The sequence below is a fragment of the Rhinoderma darwinii genome, chromosome 8 (genome assembly GCF_050947455.1).
Source record: "Rhinoderma darwinii isolate aRhiDar2 chromosome 8, aRhiDar2.hap1, whole genome shotgun sequence".
Taxonomy (NCBI): Eukaryota; Metazoa; Chordata; class Amphibia; order Anura; family Rhinodermatidae; genus Rhinoderma; species Rhinoderma darwinii.
In genome coordinates, this window is record NC_134694.1 from 40,395,213 (window position 1) to 40,422,214 (window position 27,002).

The 27,002-nt window shown below is 42.3% G+C and overlaps 1 protein-coding gene across 2 annotated transcripts in view; it reads left to right on the forward strand.

Moving 5' to 3' along the window:
• The window catches only part of NHSL2 (NHS like 2), a 261,179-nt gene that overhangs the window by 79,620 nt on the left and 154,557 nt on the right, over positions 1-27,002 (forward strand). The window contains exon 1 of one of the 2 annotated variants that reach the window (XM_075835617.1): positions 8,734-9,265. The exons of the other annotated variant lie outside the window; for it this stretch is intronic. Within the exon in view, the coding sequence (XP_075691732.1) occupies positions 9,229-9,265 (37 nt within the window). The 5' untranslated portion in view covers positions 8,734-9,228. Of the gene's footprint in view, positions 1-8,733; positions 9,266-27,002 lie in introns of those variants that run through there. 2 annotated transcript variants of the gene reach the window in all.

Consider the following 27,002-nt stretch of genomic DNA (forward strand, 5'->3'; position numbering starts at 1 on the left):
GTGAGTGCTTGATTTTCATGGGACGAGCTGTCGTTTTTATTAGTATCATTTTGGGGTACATGCGATAATTTGATCAGTTTTTATTAAATTTTTTGTGAGGTGAGGAGACCAAAAAACAGAAATTCTTTCACTATTTTTTTTATAATTTTTTACCGCCGTTCTCTGTGCAGTATAAACAACATGTTTGCTTTATTCTGCGGTTCGATACGATTATGGCAATACCAAATTTATATAGTTTTTATATGTTTTACTACTTTTACAAAATAAAAACACTTTTTTCGAAATAAAATGTTTTAGTGTCACCATGTCCTGAGAGCCATAACTTTTTTATTTTTTTGTCGACGGAGCTGTGTTAGGGCTTGTTTTTTGCGTGACACACTGTAGTTTTTATTGGTACCATGTATGGCTATGCGCGACTTTTTGATCACTTTTTATTCCATTTTTTTGGAAACAACGTGACCAAAAAAGAAAATTCTGCCATTGTTTTTTATGGTATTTTTTTTACGGTGTTCACCATGCAGGATAAATAATATGATATTTTTTTAGGTCAGGCCAATACGAACGCGGCGATACCTATTATGTCTACTTTTTGTCTTTTTTTTTTTCTAATTATAAAGGGCTTGATCAGGGAAACAAGGTGATTATTGTTTTTATTACGTAAAACTTTTATCTATTTATTTATCTAAAACTTTTCTTTTACTTTTTTTCACTTTTTATTTTACACATACTAGGGGACTGGAAGATCTGATCTTCTGATCCCCTGTACAATACACTGCACTACTTCTGTATGTACTTGTGTAGTGCAGTGTATTGTAACTGTCACTTTACAACTGACAGTTGAGCCTATTACGTCCTGCCTTGGGCAGGACCTAATAGGCTCCCGTACCTGGCAACCAGGAAGCCGTTGCTAGGCTTCCTGGTTGCCATTGCAACCATCAGAACCCCGCGATTTTTCGCGGGGGGGGGCAAAGGGGTGCAGAGGGAGCCCCCTCCCTCTGTATCAATCACTTAAATGCCGCTGTCGCTATTGACAGCGGCATTTAAGGGGTTAAACTACAGCGATCGGAGAGGACAGTGATCGCTGTAGTTGCAGTGAGATGTCGGCTATATATTACAGCCGACATCCGATGAAGATGGAGCGAGCACAGCTCCTGTGCCCGCTTCATCCTCAGGGCGTTACTATACGCCCATTTTCGGGAAGGGGTTAATAAAAATAGTGGGGTTTTTTTTACACCGCTTTCTCTGATCTCCTCACGGATCTCACAGAAATGAGGAGATCAGAGAAAGTGACAGGAGCTTTCTCCTGCAGGCGACGTCACAGACGGCTGTGATTGGTCAGTCTTCAGACACTGACCAATCGCCAGCATTGGGAACTGCTAATTGGTCCCCAGGCCGGTAGCAGAGACGGTTAGCTGTCAATGACAGCTGCCGCTGCTGTTATGTCACTATGTGATTTCACATAGGGACAGTTTATTCCTTCTCCGCAATAGTACGGCGAAGGTACGCTGCAATAAGCGGCCAGCGACGTACTATTGCGGCGATGGTACGCAAGGGGTTAAAAGACCTTTAAAACGAAAGATATTAACAATTCGGATAATAATTAATATAATAAAAATCCAAAAATTCTAATTTAAAAATAATTGCAAGTTTGAAGACATATTTGTGACCCCAATTGAACAGATCCCAGTGGATATACCTAATAGGTTCATAAGGCTTAAACAAAGAGAGAATTTTTGGATTTTTAAACTTGAGACGTTACATCCTAACGGCCTGAATGATCTCACAGAAACGTCCTTAGACTAAAGTGAATAATATATGTTATACTCACCCTTCAGATCCATTTCGTATTTCTAATTCTTTATGTACATAGACAGAAACAAAGTAACGCTATCAGACGGTTTTAATTCAGCTCCCAATTTTAGATTTTTTCATTATATCGTGGGTTTTTAGATATTTGAAAATACCCAATTTTAAATATCACATTCTTATAAAACATCTATCGTCACCTTCTGAAATGTATTCATTATTCCAGACATAATATTATTGATCATGTAGTAATGATATTTACTTACGTGTTTTGCTCTCGTTTATCGCCCCTAGATGCCTGTAAGCTTGCGGTCCACCGTGCGGCTCATGTCCCACGTGATGAATTGCTTGCGTTCCATCTTGCGATCCATTAGCCGATTTGTCCTAAACCGGCCACCGTATATATTTGTTTGTTTACATAGTTACCTTGGGACGCCTCTTTTATAGCTTTATTCTCCCTGTAACAAAATACGATCTTATTCCCTATTGGACTAACCCCTCATCTCCCCTCTACATCAGGCAATATGTGAGTACTTACTTTTTAATACTTTTTATTAAGTTTTATAAATATATATGTTTCTTCTGCTCCACAATTATTATCCGAATTGTTAACATCTTTCGTTTTAAAGGTCTTTTAATATATATATGTTTTAGCATGTTTTGTCATTTTAATTGATGAAACGCTTATATAATATGTCCTGTCTGACCTTTGACCCGCCCTTGTTGGCGTTTTTTTTTATGTTTCCAAGCTAATTTGCTTTCACTTCCTTTATGTTTATAAACGTGCTTGTACCGCACTGTATGTATTGGCCTGATGAAGACGCCGGTCCGGCGTTGAAACGCGTAGCCCTCTCTCTACAATAAATACGTTAATTTATTTATTCTACTTGACATTTCTACGAGCAACGCCATTTGGTCCCCTTTTCTCTGTGGTTATACAGTTAGCCTAGTAAATGCCAGAGTAGGGAGCTACCTCCCTGCTCTGCCATAGTGTTCAATAGTATCTGCATCCTAAGGATGCAGATACTATTGATTTGGCGTCGCTACCATTGTAGGAGCCATAGCAACTGCTAGCGCGGCCACTGGGCATGGGGGGCCGTGACAGCGGGTGGCACGGGCCCCCTCATGCTGCGGACCCCGTAGCTGCCCCTATGGCTGCTATAGCATTAGTTATGCCGCCTCCTAGACAGGGCTTCCTCTAGAAGAAACACACTGGCTGGGGATTCCACACCTGGAAGACGGAAGCGCCAGTACCCGGAAGCCGAGTGGGACCCCATAAGGGTAGCGTGTCTCGGCAGTTGCCCGGGTTCGCCCTGTGCTGACGCCGGCCCTGGGATAGGTGATAAGTGTTTAATAGCGGAGGGTTCCACCGATCAAGAGAACTTGGGTCCCGAGTCTCCTTCATGAACCTGGAAACAGGTCACACATGTGCACTGCCGCGCCATTTATTCTATATGGGACTGCCGGAGATAGCCAAGCTCGGCTGTTTCTGGCAGTTCCTAAGGCCGGGTTCCCAAGGGTCGGATACGCTGCATAAAAATCATGCAGCGTATCCGACCTGGAACCCGTAGTACATTCCGTCTGAAAAATCGGACCAAACTGAATTTCTGCAACGAAAGAAAGCGCTGGAGAAAAAAAAAGGTGTCCATACTTACCCCCCTCCCCCTCCCTCTTCTCTGCACGTAGTCCAGGCTCCCTGAATGATGTTGCAGGCCATGTGATGCTGAAGCATGTGATTGGCTGCAGCGGTCATATGGGATGAAACATCATCCCAGGAGACCGGTCTGCAGGAACAAGGAGAGCGTTCTGCTTAAGTATGATTTTATTTTTTTCCAGGGTTTGCGATTTTTGCGCCATAATCTCACTTGGCTTTCTGTTGCAGGTTTTGCAACCCCGTTGAATTTAATGGGAAAAACCCGCAACAGAAAATCATCAAAAACGCAACATAAATTGACTTGCAGCGGATTTACATTCCGCTCCGCAGTTCAACTTATTAATGTTTATGATGCTGTTACTGTAAATGCTGCGAAATTTCCACACAGAATTCTGTTGCGGAAATTCTGTTGTGGAAATTCCGCAGCGTTTACGCTACATGGGAACCCGGCCTTAGAGAATGAATGAAGCAGCAGTGCACATGCATGACCGCCTCGTTCATATAGGGGACTCGGGACCCAAGTTCTCTTGATTGTTCTAGCACTGTTTTTGGGACTTCACATGCGTGTGCGATCCTGGCATGCAAAATATCACTCTTAGGGTATGTGCACACACACTAATTACGTCCGTAATTGACGGACGTATTTCGGCCGCAAGTCCCGGACCGAACACAGTGCAGGGAGCCGGGCTCCTAGCATCATACTTATGTACGACGCTAGGAGTCCCTGCCTCTCCGTGGAACTACTGTCCCGTACCGAATACATGATTACAGTACGGGACAGTTGTCCTGCAGCGAGGCAGGGACTCCTAGCATCGTACATAAGTATGATGCTAGGAGCCCGGCTCCCTGAACTGTGTTCGGTCCGGTACTTGCGGCCGAAATACGTCCGTCAAATACGGACGTAATTAGTGTGTGTGCACATACCCTTATAACGACGGCTGGATTTAAAGCCCAGTAACCTCTGCTGTCTTTATACGGCAGGCGGGGGTAAGCAGGTTTAGGATGGGCTGCTACTAATAGGCCAGTGCTGTGTGCCCGGCTCCCCAGGGTAAAGTTTGCCAGCCAGCCACACGTCACAGGGAAGCGTCGCCATGATAAATATCCATTTTTTTTTCTGTGAAGTTTTCCGCGATGGACATTCCAGCGAAAAAACTGCACAATAATTTGGTGCGGTTTTTAGGCCGGAATTCCCTGCGGCGCAGAGAGCATATACGCTGTGTGATTTTACGCAGCGTATCCACCCTGTGTGAACATACCCTAAAGAAGGCTTGTCGCTTCTGGAGATTGTGCACGGTTTGTGCTTACGGACACGGACAGCCGCAGACTGTCACCCGCATTTGTGGGCCGTGCTACCATTATAAAGTATAGGAGCAAGTTCCGTAATAGGACATGTCCTATTTTTTGCGGGTCATTTCTATGGCCCGGACACCTTCTCATAAATATACGGGAAGCTGTCCGTGGGCCATAGAAATTAATGGATCAGTGTCTTGATCCGCAATTATGGATCTGTAATTGCGGATCAAAATTACTGTCGTTTGCATGAGGCCTGTACCTTTTTTTCTCCAGATGGAGTGAGTGCCCCATGTCTTTTGAGGGGATTTTATATTGAATAGGTTTTCACTATATTTCTTGTATGAGCCATTCATATATTTATACAAATTAATCATGTCCCCCTTTAGGGGTCGTCCACACGTAGCGGAATTGCTGCGTATATTCCGTCCGGAATTGCAGACGCGAAATATGCAGCAGAATACAGTAGCAGCAAAGTGGGTGAGATTTAACAAATTGCAGAAATTGAAATGCGGTGCATATTTTTTGGACTCCAGCATGTCAATTCCTGCTGCAGAAAGTGGACAGAATTGCTGCTTTTTTCAGAGGAGATGTCGCCGTCTCCTAGCATTGTAAAAAACGCAGCAAAATAAACACCATTTTCTGCAGTCAAAACCGCAGGAAATGGTGCATTTTTGCCGCAGCAGAAATTCTGCTACTGTCAACGGAATTGCTGCAGAAATTTTCTGCAGCAACTCCGTTACGTGTGGACAAGCCCTTAGTTGTCTCTTTTCAAGGCTAAATACATTTAATTCTTTTAATCTTTCCTCATAACTTAGATTCTCCATGCCCCACATTAGTTTAGTTGCTCTTCTTTGTATTTTTGCCACGGCATCTTTTCTATGAACTGGAGCCCAGAACTGAACTGCATATTATAGATGAGGCCGCACTAAGGGCATGTTCAGACATACTGGAATTGCTGTGGAAATCCACAGCAGACTTTTTTTTCCATTACTTTCTATGGATTTTTAGGTAACAGTGCAGACGGTTTGGAAAATAGGCTGCGGTGCAGAATTTTCATTCCGCAGCATGCATGACCGCCAGCGCAGAAGCAGTCGATTTTCACTACGGATTTGAGCCTTTGCAATGCAAAGGATAAAATCTGCGGCAAGTCCGCTGTGAAATCCGCAACGTCTGAACAAACGGTCAAATATGCAAGTGTTGCTGGAGATTCTTTGCGTAATTGGCGCGGATTTGCAACAAAATCTGCTTTGAAAAATTTCTGCCACATCTGAAAATGCCCTTAGGTTTTGTAAAGTGGTTTCTATTTCTTAAACGCTTTTAAAAATCGACATCAATTTCAAGCGTTTTTCATGCCGTTTTTTTTTTACAAGCGTCTTTGAACAATAGTTTTTCTATTTTAACATATTTCGAAAATTTGTTTTTCTGGGGTTTTTTGGGCTCTACGGGGAATTCTATGAGAAAAATGCCAGAAAAATTGTCAGAGCATGCTGAATTAAAAAAAAACACCACTTTGTATGCTTTTTCAATAATTAACCACAGCAACATCTGGCCGGCGGTTTTGAGCCCAAAAAAACGTAGTGAAAAATACACATGATGCAGCATAAGGCTGGCTTCCAACATAGCGTAAACGCTTTAGAATTTCCGCAACAGAATTGTGTGCGGAAATTCTGCAGCATTTACAGTAGCAGCAAAGTGGGTGAGATTTAATAAATCTCAGAACCACGCTGCGGAAAAAAACCGCAGTGTAAACGTTAATAAATTGACCTACGGTGCAGAATTTTATTCCGCATTATATCAATTTATGCTGTGTTTTCATTGATTTTCTGCTGCCGGTTTTCGACTATGTTGCGACTCTTGCGGCGTATTCGCAGCGTTTACGCTGCAAAAAATCGCAATGCCGGAATAAAACAAACCAACATACTTACCCAGAACGCCTTCCTTCTTCCTGCAGTCCGGCCTCCTGGGATGACATTGTATCCCATGTGACCGCTGCAGCCAATCACAGGCTGCAGCGTCACATGGCCTGGAACGTCATCCACGGAAGCCGGAGTGGACGTCAGAGGAGGGAGGGGGTAAGTATGTGCCCTTAATTACACGGTGGAATTTCCGTACGAAAAATCACACCACAACGTGGTGCGATTTTTCGGATGAAAAATCCTGCGGGTTACAGGTCGGATATGCTGCATAGTTTTTAAGCAGCCTATACGTCTCGTGGGAACCCGGCCTTAAGCTGTGTGAATCCAGCCTAAGGTCAGGATCACATGCATAGTTTATATTTTGTTTTTAGCTAAAGCCAGAAGTGGATCAAACAGACAGGAAAAGTAAAAAGAAAAGACTGATGCATCTCCTTTCTTTCGTGTCCACTTCTGTGTTTGGTTCAAACAACTGAGCCAAAAACTGCCACACAAACTGCATCAAAACTGTGTGGGTATGTGCACACACACTAATTACGTCCGTAATATACGGACGTATTTCGGCCGCAAGTTCCGGACCGAACTCAGTGCAGGGAGCCGGGCTCCTAGCATCATACTTATGTACGATGCTAGGAGTCTCTGCCCCGCTGCAGGACAACTGTCCCGTACTGTAATCATGTTTTCAGTACGTGACAGTGGTCCTGCAGCGAGGCAGGGACTCCTAGCATCGTACATAACTATGATGCTAGGAGCCCGGCTCCCTGCACTGTGTTCGGTCCGGGACTTGCGGCCGAAATACGTCCGTCACTTACGGACGTAATTAGTGTGTGTGCACATACCCTGTGTGTGATTCTGGCCTAATGGAAGCCTCTGTGGAATTGAATGTGTATTCTCACCTATGAACAAATGAGCCAGTTAATTAACAAGATATTAATTAGGTATAATGAAGCAACGGAATGTGTTCTTGCAGTTTTGAAAGTGCGAGAGAAAGCAAGTGTTTAACAATCCCAAATGGTTGTGTAAATGAGCCTGCAATGGTGGCACTACACTGAGAATTTTCGCACCCTGCTGCAACTACTGTATCTTTTGGATTAGTCTTTGGAAAACATAAGAGAGTTGAATTTCTGTAGGTTAACGGTAGGACATTTGCTTCTTGGGATAGTTCTCTTCACTTGACTTTTTCTGTGTACATTTCAGGAGAATTACATTTTTCTGTAATTTGCTTTTGAGTATTCCTTTTATTACATAAATAGAAGGTATAAGGTCAGATTCAAGCCTATGGGAGGCCGAGATTGTGGTATTGTTCATTCCTTGCACAGCATGCAGATTAGTTAGTAAATGTTAGTAAGTAAGGCTGGTTCCAGGATTGCTCGTATACTTTTGTGGTTATAAGATAAGGAGCCAGATCCTTTAATTTTGATATTACACGAAAGCTGACCATACACTTCAGATTAGGATCGGTAACAATATGGCCAATCAATCGTACGTCGGATAACCCATTGGATCATCACACTACACTGGGCGATCAGGGACAGAGTTTAAAAAGAGTGAACGACAAAAGCATGCGCGTGCAAATAATCACTGTATTTGGCCGGATCATGCCATACAGCCGTCGATAGCCAAAAAAATCCAACATCACAAATCACTTTTCTGGCAGAAAATAATCTGCCATCAATCATTGTGAATGATCATTTGCATATAATTTTAAAATGATTTGCCATTTCACCAACTTTCATCTTACAAGTATGGCCAGCGTAAGAAAAATAACTTTCCTTTTTTGTTTTCCGCACATCACTAGAAAGCCAGGGGGCTTTTTTTTAATGCACTGATGATATGGAAAAACCAGGCTCACCATATATTGAAACTAAGCTCTGTATGGGGCTATATCACACTGGAGGAAAACACTACGTTATGTGAAGGAAGGAAACATAGGGAGGGGGAAACAATAGTTAGGGAGAGACGTTAAATACAACACCAAGTTCCTGCTCCCTTCCTCTCCTCCCCCATGTTTTCTCTGTACGACTGAAATATCCCTCTAGCTGCTTTCACAAAGCAGGAGTAATGTTCAGAAGACAGTCACACAAGTACAGTACAGACAAAGAGGACGTATTCTCTGCCTCTGACCTTCTCATCTTAACTGATGTCTGAGCTTCAACAAGGCCCTGGCTCTACAGGAGTCCTACACAACACATGGATGTCTAGGGATTTCTGCATATGACAACAGTCATACCAGATAATGGCGTGCAGCACTAGTCATTCATTTGCCACTTGTATAGTCTGTGTTCTTAATGATCAACACAATCATTTCTCTATGTTCTAGTTTATCATCTTTCATTATTTTATGTGACATTGACTGATCCAGACACCCTCTCTATCAGTAAGCGCAGGAGGGTGAGGTATGTGGAGCTAAACAGCTGTCCTTCCTGACAAGACCCTCCTTTTGGGGATCTATCTTTGGAAGCTAAAATCAGTTTGAAAAAGAGCAGGAGACTGGAAACAAGGGGAAAAGCTTGGGTTTTTAAAAAACGACAGGACTTTTGGATCTGATAGGTGCCGCACAGGATGGATAAAGCTTTAACAAGTCTCACACGTGGCAAAGGTAAGTGATTTTTAGAACTAAACCTAAAAAGTGACAGTCTTCATATCCTACAATATATACAGCACAATTTCGATTTTATTGTTGTATACTAATATAATCATTGGCAGGAAATGATGGCCAGAAGGTTGGAGTATACGGTATGTGCAGTTATTTCCAGAACCAATATTGCTAAGACTATATCGAAAGAAACAACGCACAGCATGTTCCTGCCCTGTGCGGTGTGGGGGGTGGCAATACTATCTTTCTATTCCTGAAAATCAATCTTATTCGAACCAAGAGAATTACCGCTCCCGTGTATTTTCATGATATTTATTCATTTATCACGGTTATCTTTCCTATGAGATGAGAAACGTACGACTTAATTGCATTACATTTATTCATATACAGTTTATTGTAATGGTACTTATGGAGGAGAATAACAATGATGCACATGACTGATACCGAGGCCAGTTATTACATAGCATGTGTCCAGGGACATGCAGGAATAATGCTACAGCAATCCATCTAATTCTAGTGCGGAGTTATATCGCACCTTAACGCCCATACTGTTACCATGTGCACCTCTGTACATTAACCTCTTATAGTTTAAAGTAAGATCTATTTCGGCGTTGCTTGCAGGAAGTGGGAGGATATGTTTCACTCATTTACAATGACATCACTAGATCAGGAGGAAAAGAATGGCATGTTCTGTTGCCATAGAGATGCTTCAAGCTTCTTACTGGCTTCTCGACATTACTGAACTGATAGGAAAATGTAAAACATATATGGATTTTTCCACTGAGCCTTTTCTGAGCTTAGTTGTTTTTGCAACAGGCCAAAGACAAATATGATGCTGAACTCCGTTCCGTGTTTTTGAATAGAGTTAACAGTACACCTTTTTTTTTTTTTAAATCTTTTTAAATACAAACATATGTGACGCATGGGGCGAAGCCTTGTCCGTAATCAGAATCTGTTCTTTTGAAGACATGTTACATAGTATATGAGTCTGTGGTAGCAAAAATTGATTATATTTTACATAGAAGTGTCAGACTACTAATGTTATGTGCTTTTATGTGGTTCTTCAGTTACACTACAGCTGTATATCACAACGAAAATTAGTTGCACTGTAGTATCTGCGACCTTCTGTTGATGTTTTTGTCTTTACGGTGTACCATACGGCTCTCAAATACCATTGCTGCGGATATCCAAATATCACTGTCAATCAATAAAGTAGGGATTATAGCTGTAATATAGTGTGAGATTGAGGATGACCAGGCCATCGGTGCCAGTGGTGCCCCCTTCATCAGTGACAGTCTGACAGATAATGTGACCTGTGCAATCCCACTGGTCCCACACCCCTAAGGCTGGCTGTGATTCCCACTAAAATACAGGTCCTTAATTAATTAGCTAAAAACTGTTATGGTCACAGCACCATTTAAGTTATATGGGGGGGGGGGGGGGGGGTTAAGAACGGCTGTCTGCTAGTATTATGGCATCAAAAAAGTTCCAAATTATGGTGTACATCATATTTTTGCAATAATTTGCGACTTTTTGCCATTTTCCACTCACTCCACTTTTAAAAATGGGCAGGGCTTAGCAGGCAGGGCAGGGCCACCTGTGGCTTGACAGATTACCCTTTAATTAAAGCCAGAAACTGGTAAATCTGTCTCTAGTTACAGATCAAAAAAGATAGACTGCAGGAAGTGCGGGAGGGGGCTTTTTACAGCCAGCCTATAGTAGTCTATGAAGAAAGGAGGGGGAGCATGAGGAGGGAGCAGAGAGAGAAAGACACCAACATTCTGCCCATAGAACATTATGGAGAGGGGAGAGAAGAGCAATAGAAGGGAGCAGAGTAAGAGACACAGACACGCTGCCCATAGTCTATGGAAAGAGGAGGAACGAGTAAGAGAAGGTGGCATGGAGATAGAGAGATATTCTGCCCATAGAAGTGTATGAAGAGGGGAGGAGGGAGCAAGGGGAGGGAGCAGGGAGAGACACAGACACGATGCCCATAGAAGTCTATGGAGAGGGGAGGAGGGAGCAAGGGGAGGGAGCAGAGAGAGAGAGACAAAAACTGCTCTTAAAAGTCTATGGAGAGGATAGAATGGAACGGGAGGATGGAGCAGAATGAGAGAGACACAGATGCTGCCCATAGAAATCTATGGAGGGTAGGGGGAGCAGAGAGAGAAACACGGGCACGCTGCTCATAGAAGTCTAGGGAGAGTGGTGAGGGAAAGTAGCAGAGTGAGACACACACATATATATATATATATGTGTGTGTGTGTGTGTGTCTCACTCTGCTACTATAGATATATGTGTGTGACACAAATTGTAGCCATCTTTACCTTGACTTTTAATACATTAAATAAACAATGGCTTGATCCCTTATCTTGACTTTTTCAATGACTTTTCAATGGCTTTTGTTGTGTGATATCACGCTGCAGCAAGATATCAAAGTCAAGTTAAAGATGGCTTCATCCGTAGATAGAGATAGAGATAGGAGAGCAGGATTCTCCTCTTCTATGTGTGCAATATATGGCAGACATGCTAGCAGTTAGGGTATGTGCACACACACTAATTACGTCCGTAATTGACGGACGTATTTCGGCCGCAAGTTCCGGACCGAACACAGTGCAGGGAGCCGGGCTCCTAGCATCATACTTATGTACGATGCTAGGAGTCCCTGCCTCTCCGTGGAACTACTGTCCCGTACTGAAAACATGATTACAGTACGTGACAGTTGTCCTGCAGCGAGGCAGGGACTCCTAGCATCGTACATAAGTATGATGCTAGGAGCCCGGCTCCCTGCACTGTGTTCGGTCCGGTACTTGCGGCCGAAATACGTCCGTCAATTACGGACGTAATTAGTGTGTGTGCACATACCCTTAGGCTTTTCCCAATAGAGATAGAGACTGTAGAGGAGTAAACTGTTAAAAAAAATGCCATATATACGTCATATAATGGCCAGAAATAGTGTTATTTCTCAAATACACAAAATGACAGCTTATTCTGAAATGTCATCTGAAAAGTTAGGTGTGCATTCAGAATAAGACTGGCGTATGAAACCATTATGTATAAGTTAGACCAATACAATGACTCATCATTATGTGAATTAAAAAAAAACCTGTATTCATGACAATCTGGATGGTGCCCTGCCCTCTATTGCATAAGGCCCCATGACAGTCACCCGAATTTGTGGACTGTGCTTCAATTATAAAGTATGGGAGCACAGTCCAAAAATAAAAAAAAATAGAAGATGTCCTATTTTTTGCGCAGCCTTCCTACAGCTCGAACACCTTCTCGTAAATATATGGGAAGGTGTCCAGAAATGAATGGATCCGTACTTTGATTACGCATCGTAATTGCGGATCAAAATTACGGCTGTGTGCATGGGGCCTAAAACAGTACCTGTATATATATCCAACATTTAAGATACTTTGCTATAATATAAATAAATACACACTCATGGTAATACGCCAGATACATTTATTTTGGGTGTTGAAGGTGTGGAGAAGTTCTAGCACTTTTGCACACCTCCTCGCTATGGGACATTGTAATTTGGACAGAATGAATTTAGAAGACGTCTTGTGTAGTTACCATAGCAGCAATGTCTTCTCTTCTCTCTCCATTGGTTCATACACTACAAAAAAAAAAGGAATCTGATGAAAGGAAGCAAGCTGTTGTACATGCACAGTACAGCCTGTAACTTGATGCTTTAACATGCGACCAAATGACATGAGACAGACACACAGTTGTATACAAGAAGTGCCTGCTTTTGTTTCACTTGATTGTGTGTGCTGCGGTATTATTTGTGTTATTGGCTTAGTTGAAAAAAGAAAATAGCTACAGCTGGAAAATACAGAAGTGTCACTCCATGCACTGGTTTGTCTGAGCAAGAGACGCCCTAGGTTTTCTACTTTCACAGGCTATGTTCACACAACAGATTTTTCATGTGGAAAAATCCAATGTGGAATTGGCCGAGAATCATTGTCAGAAATTGGTGCCTGACTTTCGGATTTCTGCCATGGTTTTGCACCAGAGATATGCGTTATTAACCCCTAAACCACTCTAGAGCACTAAGGATATTTCTAGGAATACTATCGCTATTCTCTAACCCTGAAATAATCAATAGTCCTCTACATGTAGAAAGTTGGAAAAGTAAGTAAATTGGAGGTACTCTTTTTTTTATGGCTAGGCCGTGGACACCAATGCATATGGAAGCCCTCCCTTTAAAAATTCTGCATTTCCCCTTGATCTTAGCTGAGACCTGCAGTGTCTTTATGTTTTTCTGGGATTTTGCCTGACTTCTTGGATAAGTCGTATTTTTGTATCCTCATGGAAGATTCTGTAGCTGTGCATTAGTTGTGCATTATTCTATACTGAAAGGCGAATAGCCTGCAACAATAGAAGGTGCTTAGTCTAAACAATAGAAGGAACAAAGCCTGCAACAATAGAAGGTGCATAGCCTGCAACAATAGAAGGTGCATAGCCTGCAACAATAGAAGGATCATAACCTGCAACAATAGAAGGATCATAACCTGCAACAATAAAAGGTGCATAGCCTGCAACAATAGAAGGTGCATCGTCTAAACAATAGAAGGTACAAAGCTTGCAACAATAGCAGGTGCATAGCCTGCAACAATATAAGGATCATAACCTGCAACAAGAGAAGGTGCAAAGCCTACAATAATAGAAGGATCATAGCCTCAAACAATAGAAGGATCATAGCCTTGCAACAATAGAAGGTTCATAGCCTGCAACAATAGAAGGTGCATAGCCTGCAACAATAGAAGGATCATAGCCTGCAACAATAGAAGGTGCATAGCCTGCAACAATAGAAGGTGCATAGCCTGCAACAATAGAAGGTGCATAGCCTGCAACAATAGAAGGATCATAACCTGAAACAATAGAGGGTGCATAGCCTGCAACAATAGAAGGATCATAACCTGCAACAATAGAAGGATCATAGCCTGCAACAATAGAAGGATCATAACCTGCAACAATAAAAGGTGCATAGCCTGCAACAATAGAAGGTGCATAGCCTGCAACAATAGAAGGTGCATAGCCTGCAACAATAGAAGGATCATAACCTGCAACAATAGAAGGTGCAAAGCCTACAATAATAGAAGGATCATAGACTCCAACAATAGAAGGATCATAGCCTGCAACAATAGAAGGTGGATAGCCTGCAACAATAGAAGGATCATAGCCTGCAACAATAGAAGGTGCATAGCCTGCAACAAAAGAAGGTGCTAAGCCTGCAACAATAGAAGGATCATAGCCTGCAATAATAGAAGGTGCATAGCCTGCGATAATAGAAGGCACATAGCCTGCAACAATAGAAGGTGCATAGCCTGCAATAATCGAAGGTGCATAGCCTGCAACAGTAGAAGGATCATAACCTGCAACAATAGAAGGATCATAAATTGCAACAATGGAAGGATCATAAACTGCAACAATAGAAGGTGCCTAGCCTGAAACAATAGAAGGATCATAGCCTGCAACAATAGAAGGATCATAGCCTGCAACAATAGAAGGATCATAACCTGCAACAATAGAAGGTGCCTAGCCTGAAACTATAGAAGGATCATAACCTGCAACAATAGAAGGTGCATAACCTGCAACAATAGAAGGATCATAGCCTGCAACAATAGAAGGATCATAACCTGCAGCAATAGAAGGTGCATAACCTGCAACAATAGAAGGATCATAGCCTGCAACAATAGAAGGATCATAGCCTGCAACAATAGAAGGATCATAGCCTGCAACAATAGAAGTTGCCTAGCCTGAAACAATAGAAGGATCAGAGTCTGCAATAATAGAAGGATCATAGCCTGCAACAATAGAAGGAGCATAACCTGCAACAATAGAAGGTGCATAGCCTGCAACAATAGAAGTTGCCTAGCCTGAAACAATAGAAGGATCATAGCCTGCAATAATAGAAGGATCATAGCCTGCAACAATAGAAGGAGCATAACCTGCAACAATAGAAGGCTCATAACCTGCAATAATAGAAGGAACATAGCCTACAATAATAGAAGGATCATAGCCTGCAACAATAGAAGGTGCATAGCCTGCAACAATAGAAGGTTCATAGACTGCAAAAATAGCCGGGAGAACAACCCTGCTAGTAGTCGGCGGGATGGTAATGCAGGTAAGGCAAGACAATTGACAGTTGTAGGGGATTCTATAATCAGGAAGAGTGATAGAATAATTTGTTGCCAAGACCGCCTCAACCGAATGGTTTGCAGTCTCCCTGGTGTCAGGGTTTTGCATGTGGTGGAACGGGTGGATAAATTACTGGGAGGAGCTGGTGATGATCCAGCTGTCGTGGTCCATGTGGGTACCAACGATAGAATACATAGTAGGTGGAGGAGCCTTAACCCCTTCAGGACGCAGCCACTTTTGGACCTTATGACACAGCCTCATTTTTTAAATCTGGAACAGGTGGATAAATTACTGGGAGGAGCTGGTGATGATCCAGCTGTCGTGGTCCATGTGGGTACCAACGATAGAATACATAGTAGGTGGAGGAGCCTTAACCCCTTCAGGACGCAGCCACTTTTGGACCTTATGACACAGCCGCATTTTTTAAATCTGACATGTGTCAATTTATGTGGTAATAACTCTGGAATGATTTTACTTATCCAAGCGATTCTGAGATTGTTTTCTCGTGACATATTGTACTTTAAGTTAGTGAAAAAATTTGGTCGATATATTCAATATTTTTGTGTGAAAAACACCAAAATTTAGAGAAAATTTGCAAAAAATTTGCATTTTCTAAATTCAAATGTATCTGCTTGTAAGACAGATAGTTATACCACACAAAATAGTTACTAGCTAACATTTCCCATATGTCTACTTTAGATTGGCATCGTTTTTTGAACATCCTTTTATTTTTTTAGGACGTTACAAGGCTTATAAGTTTAGCAGCAATTTCTCAAATTTTCAAGAAAATTTCAAAAGCCTATTTTTTTAGGGACCAGTTCAGTTCTGAAGTGGCTTTGAGGACCTTATATATTAGGAACCCCCACAAATCACCCCATTTTAAAAACTGCACCCCTTAAAGTACTCAAAACAGCATTTAGAAAGTTTCTTAACCCTTTATGCGTTTCACAGGAATTAAAGCAAAGTGGAAGGGATATTTTCAAATTTCATTTTTTTTGCAGAAATTCCATTTTAATCCATTTTTCCTGTAATACTGAAGGTTTTTACCAGAGAAACACAACTGAATATTTATTGCCCTGATTCTGAAGTTTTTAGAAATATCCCACATGTAGCCCTAGTGCACTACTGGACTGAAACACCGGCCTCAGAAGCAAAGGAGTACCTAGAGGATTTTTGGGCCTTCCTTTTCTTAAATTATATTTCAGGCACCATGTCAGGTTAGAAGAGGTCTTGTGGTGCCGAAACAAAGGAAACCCCACAAAAGTGACTCCATTTGGGAAACTATACCCTTTGAGGAATTCATCTAGGGGTGTAGTGAGCATTTTGACCCCACAGGTGTTTCACAGATTACATTATAATTGGGCAGTGAAAATGAAAAATTATATTATTTTCCAATAAGATGTAGTTTTACCGCAAATTTTTTTTTTTTTTTCAACAAATAAATGAGGAAAAGCACCCCAACATTTGTAAAGCAACTTCTCCAGAGTACAGAAATACCAAACATGTGGTCATAAACTGCTGTTTGGGCAAGCGGCAGGACTCGGAAGGGAAGGCACGCCATTTAGCTTTTGGAGCGCTGATTTTGCTGGATTTATTTCTCTGCACCATATCGCATTTGCAAAGCTCCTAAGGTACCAGAACAGTGGAAACCCCCCAAAAGTGACTCCATTTAGGAAACTATACCCCTTGAGGAATTCATCTAGGGGTGTAGTGAGCATTTTGGCCCCACAGGTGTTTCATAGATTTCATTAGAATTGGGCAGTGAAAATTAAAAATTACATTATTTTCAAATAAGATGTAGCTTTACCTCAAAATTTTTATTTTTTTCAACAAATAAATGATGAAAAGCACCCCAACATTTGTAAAACAACTTCTCCAGAGTATGTAAATACCAAACATGTGGTCATAAACAGCGGTTTGGGGAAGCGGCAGGACTCAGAAGGGAAGGCACGCCATTTAGTAAAGCTCCTAAGGTACCAGTACAGTGGAAATCCCCCAAAAGTGACTCCATTTGGGAAACTACACCCCTAGAGGAATTCAACTAGGGGTGTAATGAGCATTTTGACCCCCCAGGTGTTTCATAGATTTCATTAGAATTGGGCAGTAAACATGAAAAATTTCATTTTTTTCCCACTAAGACGTAGCTTTAGGTAAAAATGTTTCATTTTCTCATCAAATAAAGGAGAAAAATCACCATAACATTTGTAAAGCAACTTCTCCAGAGTACGAAAATACCCCATATGTGGTAATAAAGTACTGTATGAATACACATCAGGGCTCAGAAGGGAAGGAGCGCCATTTGGCTTTTGGAGAGCAGATTTTGCTAGATTGGTTTTTCTGCGCCATGTCGCTTTTGCAAAGCCCCTTAGGTAGCAGTACAGTGGAAACTACCCAAAAGTGACTCCATTTGGCAAACTACATCCATTGAGGAATTCAGCTAGGGGTGTAGTGAGCATTTTGACCCCACAGGTGTCTCATATATTTTATTAGAATTAGGCGGTGAAAATGAAACATTACATTATTTTCCAATAAGACGCAGCATTAGTTAAAAAAATTTCATTTTCTCAACAAATAAAGGAGAAAAAGCACCGCAACATTTGTAAAGCAACTTCTTCAGAGTAGGGAAATACCCCACACGTGGTCATAAACTGCTATTTGGACACACAGCAAGGCTCTAAAGGGAAGGAGCGCCATTTAGTATTTGGAGTGGAGATTTTATAAGATTCGTTTTTTGACACCATGTTGCATTGAGCTATAGTATCAAAACAGTGGTACCCCCCGAAAAGTTACCCGATTTTGGAAACTAGATCCCTCAAACAATTGATCTAGGGGTTGTAGTGAGCATTTTGACCGCACAAGTGTTTTACAAAAATGAGTAAACAATAGATGTTGCAGATTGAAAATTGCTGTTTTCCACAGATATGCCATTTCAGTGCCCAATGTGTTGTGCCCAACTTGTACCACCGTAGACACACATCCCATAAATTGTTAAGCGGGTTCTCCAGAATACAGTAATACCCCATATGTGGTCATAAATTGTCGTTTGGGTACACTGCGAGGCTCAGTTGGACCACCATTTGGCTTTTGAAGGGCAGATATTGCTTGGTGTATTAGTGGTATTTCAGCTTATAATGTGGGGGCATATGTGAGCTGGGCGGAGTACATCAGGGTATATGTAATCTGGGCGGAGTACATCAGGGTATATGTAATCTGGGCGGAGTACATCAGGGTATATGTAATCTGGGCGGAGTACATCAGGGTATATGTAAGCTGGGCGGAGTACATCAGGGTATATGTAAGCTGGGCGGAGAACATAAGGGCATATGTAAGCTGTGAGGAGTAAATCAGGATATATGTAAGCTGTGCGGAGGACATCAGGGTATATGTGTAAAGGATCTGCCAGACACAGCTTCTGTGTCGACGCCCGTGGTTAGTCAGTCTGCACCTGCTCCTAAGTCTGATAGAGTGACTCCTTCTTCTACCACTCAGGCTGGGAGGCTGAGGAGTGGGAGAGCCTATCACAGCCTGGCCAGACGGAGCTAGCTCCCGCCCTCTGTCTATTTATACTTTCATTTCCTACTTCTCCTTTGCCTGTGATTCTGTTTGTTTCCTGGCTCTGCTGCTGCTTGTACTATTTGTCCTCTGCTTCATATTGACCCTGGCTTTACTGACTACTCTCTTGCTCTGCGTTTGGTACCTCGTACACTCCTGGTTTGACTCGGCTCGTTCACTACTCTTGTGGCTCACGGTGTTGCCGTGGGCATCTGCCCCTTTTCCCTTAGCTTCTTTGTACCCTTGTCTGTCTGTCTGTCGTGCACATAGTGAGAGTAGGGACCGTCACCCAGTTGTACGCCGTCGCCTAGGACGGGCCGTTGCAAGTAGGCAGGGACTGAGTGGCGGGTAGATTAGGGCTCACCTGTCTTCCTCCCTACCACGTCATTACAATATGTAATATGAGCGGAGTACATCAGGATATATGTAAGCTGTGCGTAGTACATCAGGATATATGTAAACTGTGGAGTACATCAGGGTATATGTAATATGTGCGGGTACATCAGGCTATATGTAATCTGGGCGGAGTACATCAGGGTATATGTAAGCTGTGCGGAGTACATCAGGGTATATGTAAGCTGTGCGGAGTACATCAGGGTATATGTAAGCTGTGCGGAGTACATCAGGGTATATGTAAGCTGGGCGGAGTACATCAGGGTATATGTAAGCTGTGCGGAGTGCATCAGGGTATATGTAAGCTGGGCGGAGTACATCAGGATATATGTAAGCTGGGCGGAGTGCCACAGGTCATAATAGGATGATGTAATAATGGGGAGAATGAAGAATCCATGGATTGGTGTGTTGCGCTTTGAACCAATCCTTTATACACAGGCCGGGTTTATTGGGTATTATACAAAATATCTGCGCTCCAGTATTGCCTTATATTCGACTTCTTCACTAGCCCCATAAGCCGCACAAGGCCCTAAAGTTTCCTCATCTCCGCTGCATCTACGGGGTCCACCTGTGGGGTCCAGCAAATGATGATGTGGGGTATTTAGTGAAATTCTACTGGACCTAAAAATGAGTCTGGGCCATCATTTAGAATCATTTTGCATCATTGCATTTTGAGAATGATAACGTGTTATTTTTCCAGTGACAGAGCTGTGTGAGGGCGCGTTTTTTGTGGAACGAGCTGTAATTTTTATTGGTTCCATTTTGGGGTACATGCGATTTTTTTTTTATCACTATTTATTCCATTTTTTGGGAGATGAGGAAACCAAAAAACAGCCATTCCAGCATGTTTCTTTTTTGTTTTTTTTTTACAGTGTTCACCGTGCAGTATAAACAACATGTTAACTTTATTCTGCGGGGCGATACGATTACAGCAACACCAAATTTATATCGTTTTTTTTACGTTTCACTACGTTCCCACAGTAAAAATACTCTTTTCTAAAAAAATCATGTTTTAGTGTCGCCATTTTCTGAGAGCCATAACTTTTTTATTTTTTAGTTTATATCGCTGCGGGATGGCTTGTTTTATGCGTGACTAACTGTAGTTTCTATTGGTACCATTTTGTGTTACTTGCAACTTTTTGATCACTTTTTATTAAATTTATTTTGAGACAAGATTACCAAAAAATAAAATGCTGTGATTGTTTTTTATTAAATGTTTTTACGGTGTTCACCGTGCGGTAAAAATAATGTGATATTTTTATAGATCAGGCCGTTCCGAACACGGCGATACCTATTATGTATAGTTTTTTTTCATTTTTTCATTTTTTTCTAATAATAAAGGAGTTGATCAGGGAAACAGGGCAAGTGTTGTTTTTATTATTTATTTATTATTTCTTAACTTTTATTTATTTATTTTTCTTTCACATTTTTTTTTACATTTTTTACTTTTTCTTTTACACTGACCTGGGGACTTGAAGATCTGCTCTTCTGATCCCCGGTACAATACACTGCACTACTTATGTAGTGCCGTGCATCGTAACTGTCAGGGTATGTGCACACACACTAATTACGTCCGTAATTGACGGACGTATTTCGGCCGCAAGTACCGGACCGAACACAGTGCAGGGAACCGGGCTCCTAGCATCATACTTATGTTTGATGCTAGGAGTCCCTGCCTCTCCGTGGAACTACTGTCCCGTACTGAAAACATGATTACAGTACGGGACAGTTGTCCTGCAGCGAGGCAGGGACTCCTAGCATCGTACATAAGTATGATGCTAGGAGCCCGGCTCCCTGCACTGTGTTCGGTCCGGGACTTGCGGCCGAAATACGTCCGTCAATTACGGACGTAATTAGTGTGTGTGCACATACCCTTAGTCTTCATTTGACAGTTGGCGTATTAGGTCCTGCCTCGGGCAGGACCTAATAGACTACCATACCTTGGCAACCAGGAAGCCTAGCAATGGCTTCCTGGTTGCCATAGCAACAATCGCCACCCGCGATCCATCGCGCGGGGGGGGGGGGGTGCGGGGGGTACAGAGGAAGCTCCCTCCCTCTGTCAACCAATTCAATGCGGTGGACGTCATTGACAGCCGCATTGAAGGGGTTAAATGGCTGCGATCGGGGGTAACAGCCATCACAGCCATTGCAGCGGCATGTCAGCTGTGTATAACAGCTGACAGCCGCTGAAGATAAGGCGCGCACAGCTCCTGTGCTCACTTTATCTGCAGGGCGTAACTGTATGCCCGAGTGCGGGAACTCACTTGGTTTTCGGGCGTACAGTTAAAGGGAAGCGGGAAGGGGTTAAAGGGAAGGTGTCATGATTTATTTTTTATTATTATTATTATATTACTTTTAATGTAATGTAAACAAAAATTTTATTTATTTGTGTTGTTACTTTCTACTTTTTAATGTATTACATAGTTACATAGTTTGTACGGTTGAAAAAAGACACATGTCCATTAAGTTCAACCAAGGGATGGGAAAGGGGAAGTAAAAAATTTATACACATAGGAGCTAATATTTTTTTGTTCTAGGAAATTATCTAAGCCTTTTTTAAAGCCATCTACTGTCCCTGCTGTGACCAGCTCCTGCGGTAGGCTATTCCATAGATTCACAGTTCTCACAGTAAAGAAGGCTTGTCGCCTCTGCGGGTTGAACCTTTCTTTTTCCAGACGGAGGGAGTGCCCCCTTGTTTTTTGAGGGGGTTTTACATGGAACAGGATTTCACCATATTTTTTGTATGTGCCATTCATATATTTATATAAGTTAATCATGTCCCCCCTTAGTCGTCTTTTCTCCAGGCTAAATAGGTTTAGTTCTTTTAATCTTTCCTCATAACTTAGATTCTCCATGCCCCTTATTAGCTTCGTTGCTCTTCTTTGTATTTTTTCCAACTCCAAGGCATCCTTTCTATGAACTGGAGCCCAGAACTGGACTGCATATTCTAGATGAGGCCTCACTAATGCTTTGTAAAGTGGTAATATTACATCCCTGTCTCGCGAGTCCATGCCTCTTTTGATACACGACAATATTTTGCTGGCCTTTGAAGCAGCTGATTGACACTGCATGTTGTTATTTAGTTTATGATTTACAAGTACACCCAGATCCTTCTCAACAAGTGAATCTGCCAGTCAGTGGCGGATTAAGAAGACCATGGGCCCTGGGCTGTTACCCAAACTTGGGCCCCCCTTCTCCACCACCACCCTGCCGCGCCGTAACTATTGCTAACACTACCTAAACACTAGTACACAAAGTAGGCACATTATGCACAAAGTACACACAGTACACAAAGTACGCACATTATGCACAAAGTATGCACATTATGCACAAAGTACGCACATTATGCACAAAGTACTCAAAGTAGGCACATTATGCACAAAGTACGCACATTATGCACAAAGTACGCACATTATGCACAAAGTACACACAGTACACAAAGTACGCACATTATGCACAAAGTACGCACATTATGAACATTACGCACAAAGTACGCACAGTACACAAAGTACCACATTATGCACAAAGTACGCACATTATGCACAAAGTACACAAAGTAGGCACATTATGCACAAAGTACGCACAGTACACAAAGTACCACATTATGCACAAAGTAGGCACATTATGCACAAAGTACACAAAGTAGGCACATTATGCACAAAGTAGGCACAGTACACAAAGTACCACATTATGCACAAAGTAAGGACATTATGCACAAAGTACGCACATTATGCACAAAGTACGCACATTATGCACAAAGTACGCACAGTACACACATTATGCACAAAGTACGCACAGTACAAAGTACGCACATTATGCACAAAGTACGCACATTATGCACAAAGTACGCACAGTACACAAAGTACACACATTATGCACAAAGTACGCACATTATGCACAAAGTACGCACATTATGCACAAAGTACGCACATTATGCACAAAGTACGCACAGTACACACATTATGCACAAAGTACGCACAGTACAAAGTACGCACATTATGCACAAAGTACGCACATTATGCACAAAGTACGCACAGTACACAAAGTACACACATTATGCACAAAGTACACAAAGTAGGCACATTATACACAAAGTATGCATAGTACACAAAGTACACACGAGTATGCACATTATACACAAAGTAGGCACATTATACACGAGTATGCACATTATACACAAAGTACACCTTGTAAACACATCAATATGGACATTAAACATACATGAATATGGACATTAAACATACATTAATATGGACATTAAACACACATGAATATGGATATTAAACACACATGAATATGGACATTAAACATACATTAATATGGACATTAAACACACATGAATATGGATATTAAACATACATGCACTTACCTTTTATGTCTTCACTGCAGCTCTTCTCCTGCTCACAGCACAGAGCCCGCCGACAGTCTCCCGTCCCCCATGTCCCGACAGCTAGCAGCAGAGGAGAGATGTTTAGAGCAGGGAAGGGGGGCTGGAGGGGAGCTTCTAAAGCAGCACAGACCACGGCTGCTAAGTAGAAGCAAAGCTCCCCTCGCCTGACAGGTGCGGTCCTGGCACCGGGGCTCCCTCCGGTGCTAGCGACGCCACTGGGCATGAAGGGGTTCGGGCGGTCATAGGCCCCCTGGGAGCCTTGGGCCCCCTGGCAGCCTTGGGCCCCGGGCGACCGCCCGAAACGCCCTAATGATAATCCGCCACTGCTGCCAGTGTAGCTCCCCCTAGGACATATGATGCATGCAGGTTGTTCGTACCCAGGTGCATAACTTTACATTTATCTACATTAAACTTCATTTGCCAAGTGGACGCCCAAACACTTAGTTTGTTTAAATCTGCCTGCAATTCATGAACATCTTCCATAGTCTGAACTATATTGCATAGCTTGGTGTCATCTGCAAAAATAGAAATAGTGCTATTAATCCCATCTTCTATATCATTAATAAATAAGTTGAATAATAGTGGGCCCAGCACTGAACCCTGGGGTACACCACTTATAACTGGGGACCATTCAGAGTAGGAATCATTGACCACAACTCTCTGGATATGGTCCTTGAGCCAATTCTCAATCCAATTACAAACTATACTTTCTAAACCTATAGTCCTTAATTTACCCATTAGACGTCTATGGGGGACAGTGTCAAATGCCTTTGCAAAGTCCAAAAACACTATATCCACAGTGGCCCCTCTGTCTAGGCTTCTGCTTACCTCTTCATAAAAACAAATCAGGTTGGTTTGACAGCTTCTGTCCTTTGTAAAACCGTGCTGGCTGTCACTTATAATACTATTTATTGTCACATAATTCTGTATATAGTCCCTCAATAGCCCCTCAAACATTTTCCCCACAATTGATGTTAAGCTCACTGGTCTATAATTACCCGGCGAAGACCTAGAGCCCTTTTTGAAAATAGGCACCACATTTGCCCTGCGCCAGTCCCTTGGCACTATACCAGTCATGAGAGACTCTCTAAATATTATGAAGAGGGGGACAGAAATAACTGAACTAAGCTCCTTAAGAACTCTAGGGTGTAAACCATCTGGTCCCGGGGCCTTGTGTACATTTATTTTATTTAATTTAGCTTGCACCATATCTACATTCATCCAATTCAGTATATCAACTGATATATTAACAGCACTGGCAGCGGCTACATCAGCTGCTCCTTCTTCTGTTGTATATACAGAGCGGAAGAACCCATTTAGTAACTCTGCCTTCTCTTGACCCCCTGTGACCAACTCCCCATTACCACTATCTAAGGGTCCTACATGTTCAGACCTTGGTTTTTTGCATTTATATGCTTGAGGAATTTTTTAGGATTTCTTTTACTATCCTTGGCCACCTGCCTTTCATTTTGTATTTTTGCTGATTTTATTATCTTTTTACAGATTTTATTAAGCTCTTTATATTTTACAAAGGCTACAGCTGTACCCTCAGATTTGTATTTTTGAAATGCCCTTTTTTTGTCATGTATTGCCCTTTTTACAGAAGGTGTAAGCCATGTGGGGTTTAATTTTAGTCGTTTATACTTGTTACCTGTAGGAATAAATTTTGCACTATAATTACCCAAAGTAGATTTGAAAATATCCCATTTATCATTTGTCCCATTATTTAACATTAGTTCTTCCCAGTCTATATCCTGAATTTCAGCCCTCATCCTGGAGAAATTGGCCTTCTTAAAATTAAGTGTTTTTGCACTCCCAGCCTGCGTTTGTTTTTTACAGTATAGGTAAAATGTAACTATATTGTGATCACTGTTACCGAGGTTTTCACAAACATTGACGTTCCCAACAAGATCTGCATTATTAGAAATGACCAGATCCAACAGAGCTTCACCTCTAGTCGGGTCTTCCACAAACTGGCCCATAAAATTTTCCTGCAACAGGTTGAGGAAATGTCTCCCCTTTGCAGTTGAAGCCGAACCATGACACCAATTAATATCCTGGAAATTAAAATCTCCCATTATCACTACAGTGCCCGCCTGTGCAGCCCGCTCCATCTGTTTATATATTTGACCTTCTATCTCTACAGTTATATTGGGGGGTCTATAGATTACACCAAAAGTAATTTTTTCAGTGTTTACCTCCCTTTCTAGTTCCACCCACAAGGTTTCAACCTCCTCACAGTATTCACCCACTATTGTCTCATTCACACTCGCCTTCATATCGCTTCTCACATACAGACATACACCACCGCCTTTCCTATTTGCCCTGTCTTTCCGAAACAGTGTAAAACCCTGTAGATTTACAGCCCAATCATGTGAAGAGTCTAGCCATGTCTCAGCAACACCAACTATATCTATATCTTCTTCCAGTATCAAGGCCTCCAGCTCCCCCATTTTGCTTGCTAGACTTCTGGCATTTGTGAACATACACTTTAACTTGCCTGTCAGTTTTTCACTTTTATCAGAAATGTGATTTGACATTATTTGGGCCTTTTTATTTACACTGATGTTTTGTAACGAAAGGATCTCCTTATCTTGTTGCCTAGTCCTCTCCCCACCGTCTGTTTCTCCCCCCACCAATATAGTCTGACCCCTCTCTAACCTAACTACCCCTTTATTTTCTACATTGGCCTCCCTCCTCAGCCCTAGTTTAAACACTCCGCCACCCCAGCTAGAATTCTCTCCCCCAGCACAGCGGACCCCCTTCCATTTAGGTGCAAATCATCTGCAGAATACAGTTTGTACCCCAATGAAAAGTCAGCCCAGTGCTCTAGGAACCCAAAGCCTTCTCCTCTACACCAAGACTCAAGCCATGCATTTAACTCCCTGAGCTCCCGCTGTCTTTCCTGTGATGCGCATGGCACAGGCAGTATTCCTGAGAATATTCATACTTTTACTTCTCTATCGGGGCTGCCATTTTTTTTAAATCTCTGTATGTGTCGATTAACGACACATACAGAGATGGAATACGGCAGCACAATGCATAGGACACAATGAATGCCAGCCGTTCATTGCTTCTGCTATTTGGCTCTGTACTGTGCAGACGCAGGTCAGAGTCACACAGCAGAGAAGCTGGTTTGTAGGGAGATAGCATGGCGCCATTATGAACACCAGCTGCACTGCAGGTAAGATGTGTGTCTCTGTCTGTCCCTCTCTCTCTCACACAGACCCCAGCTCTCGTGACCCCCGACGGCCC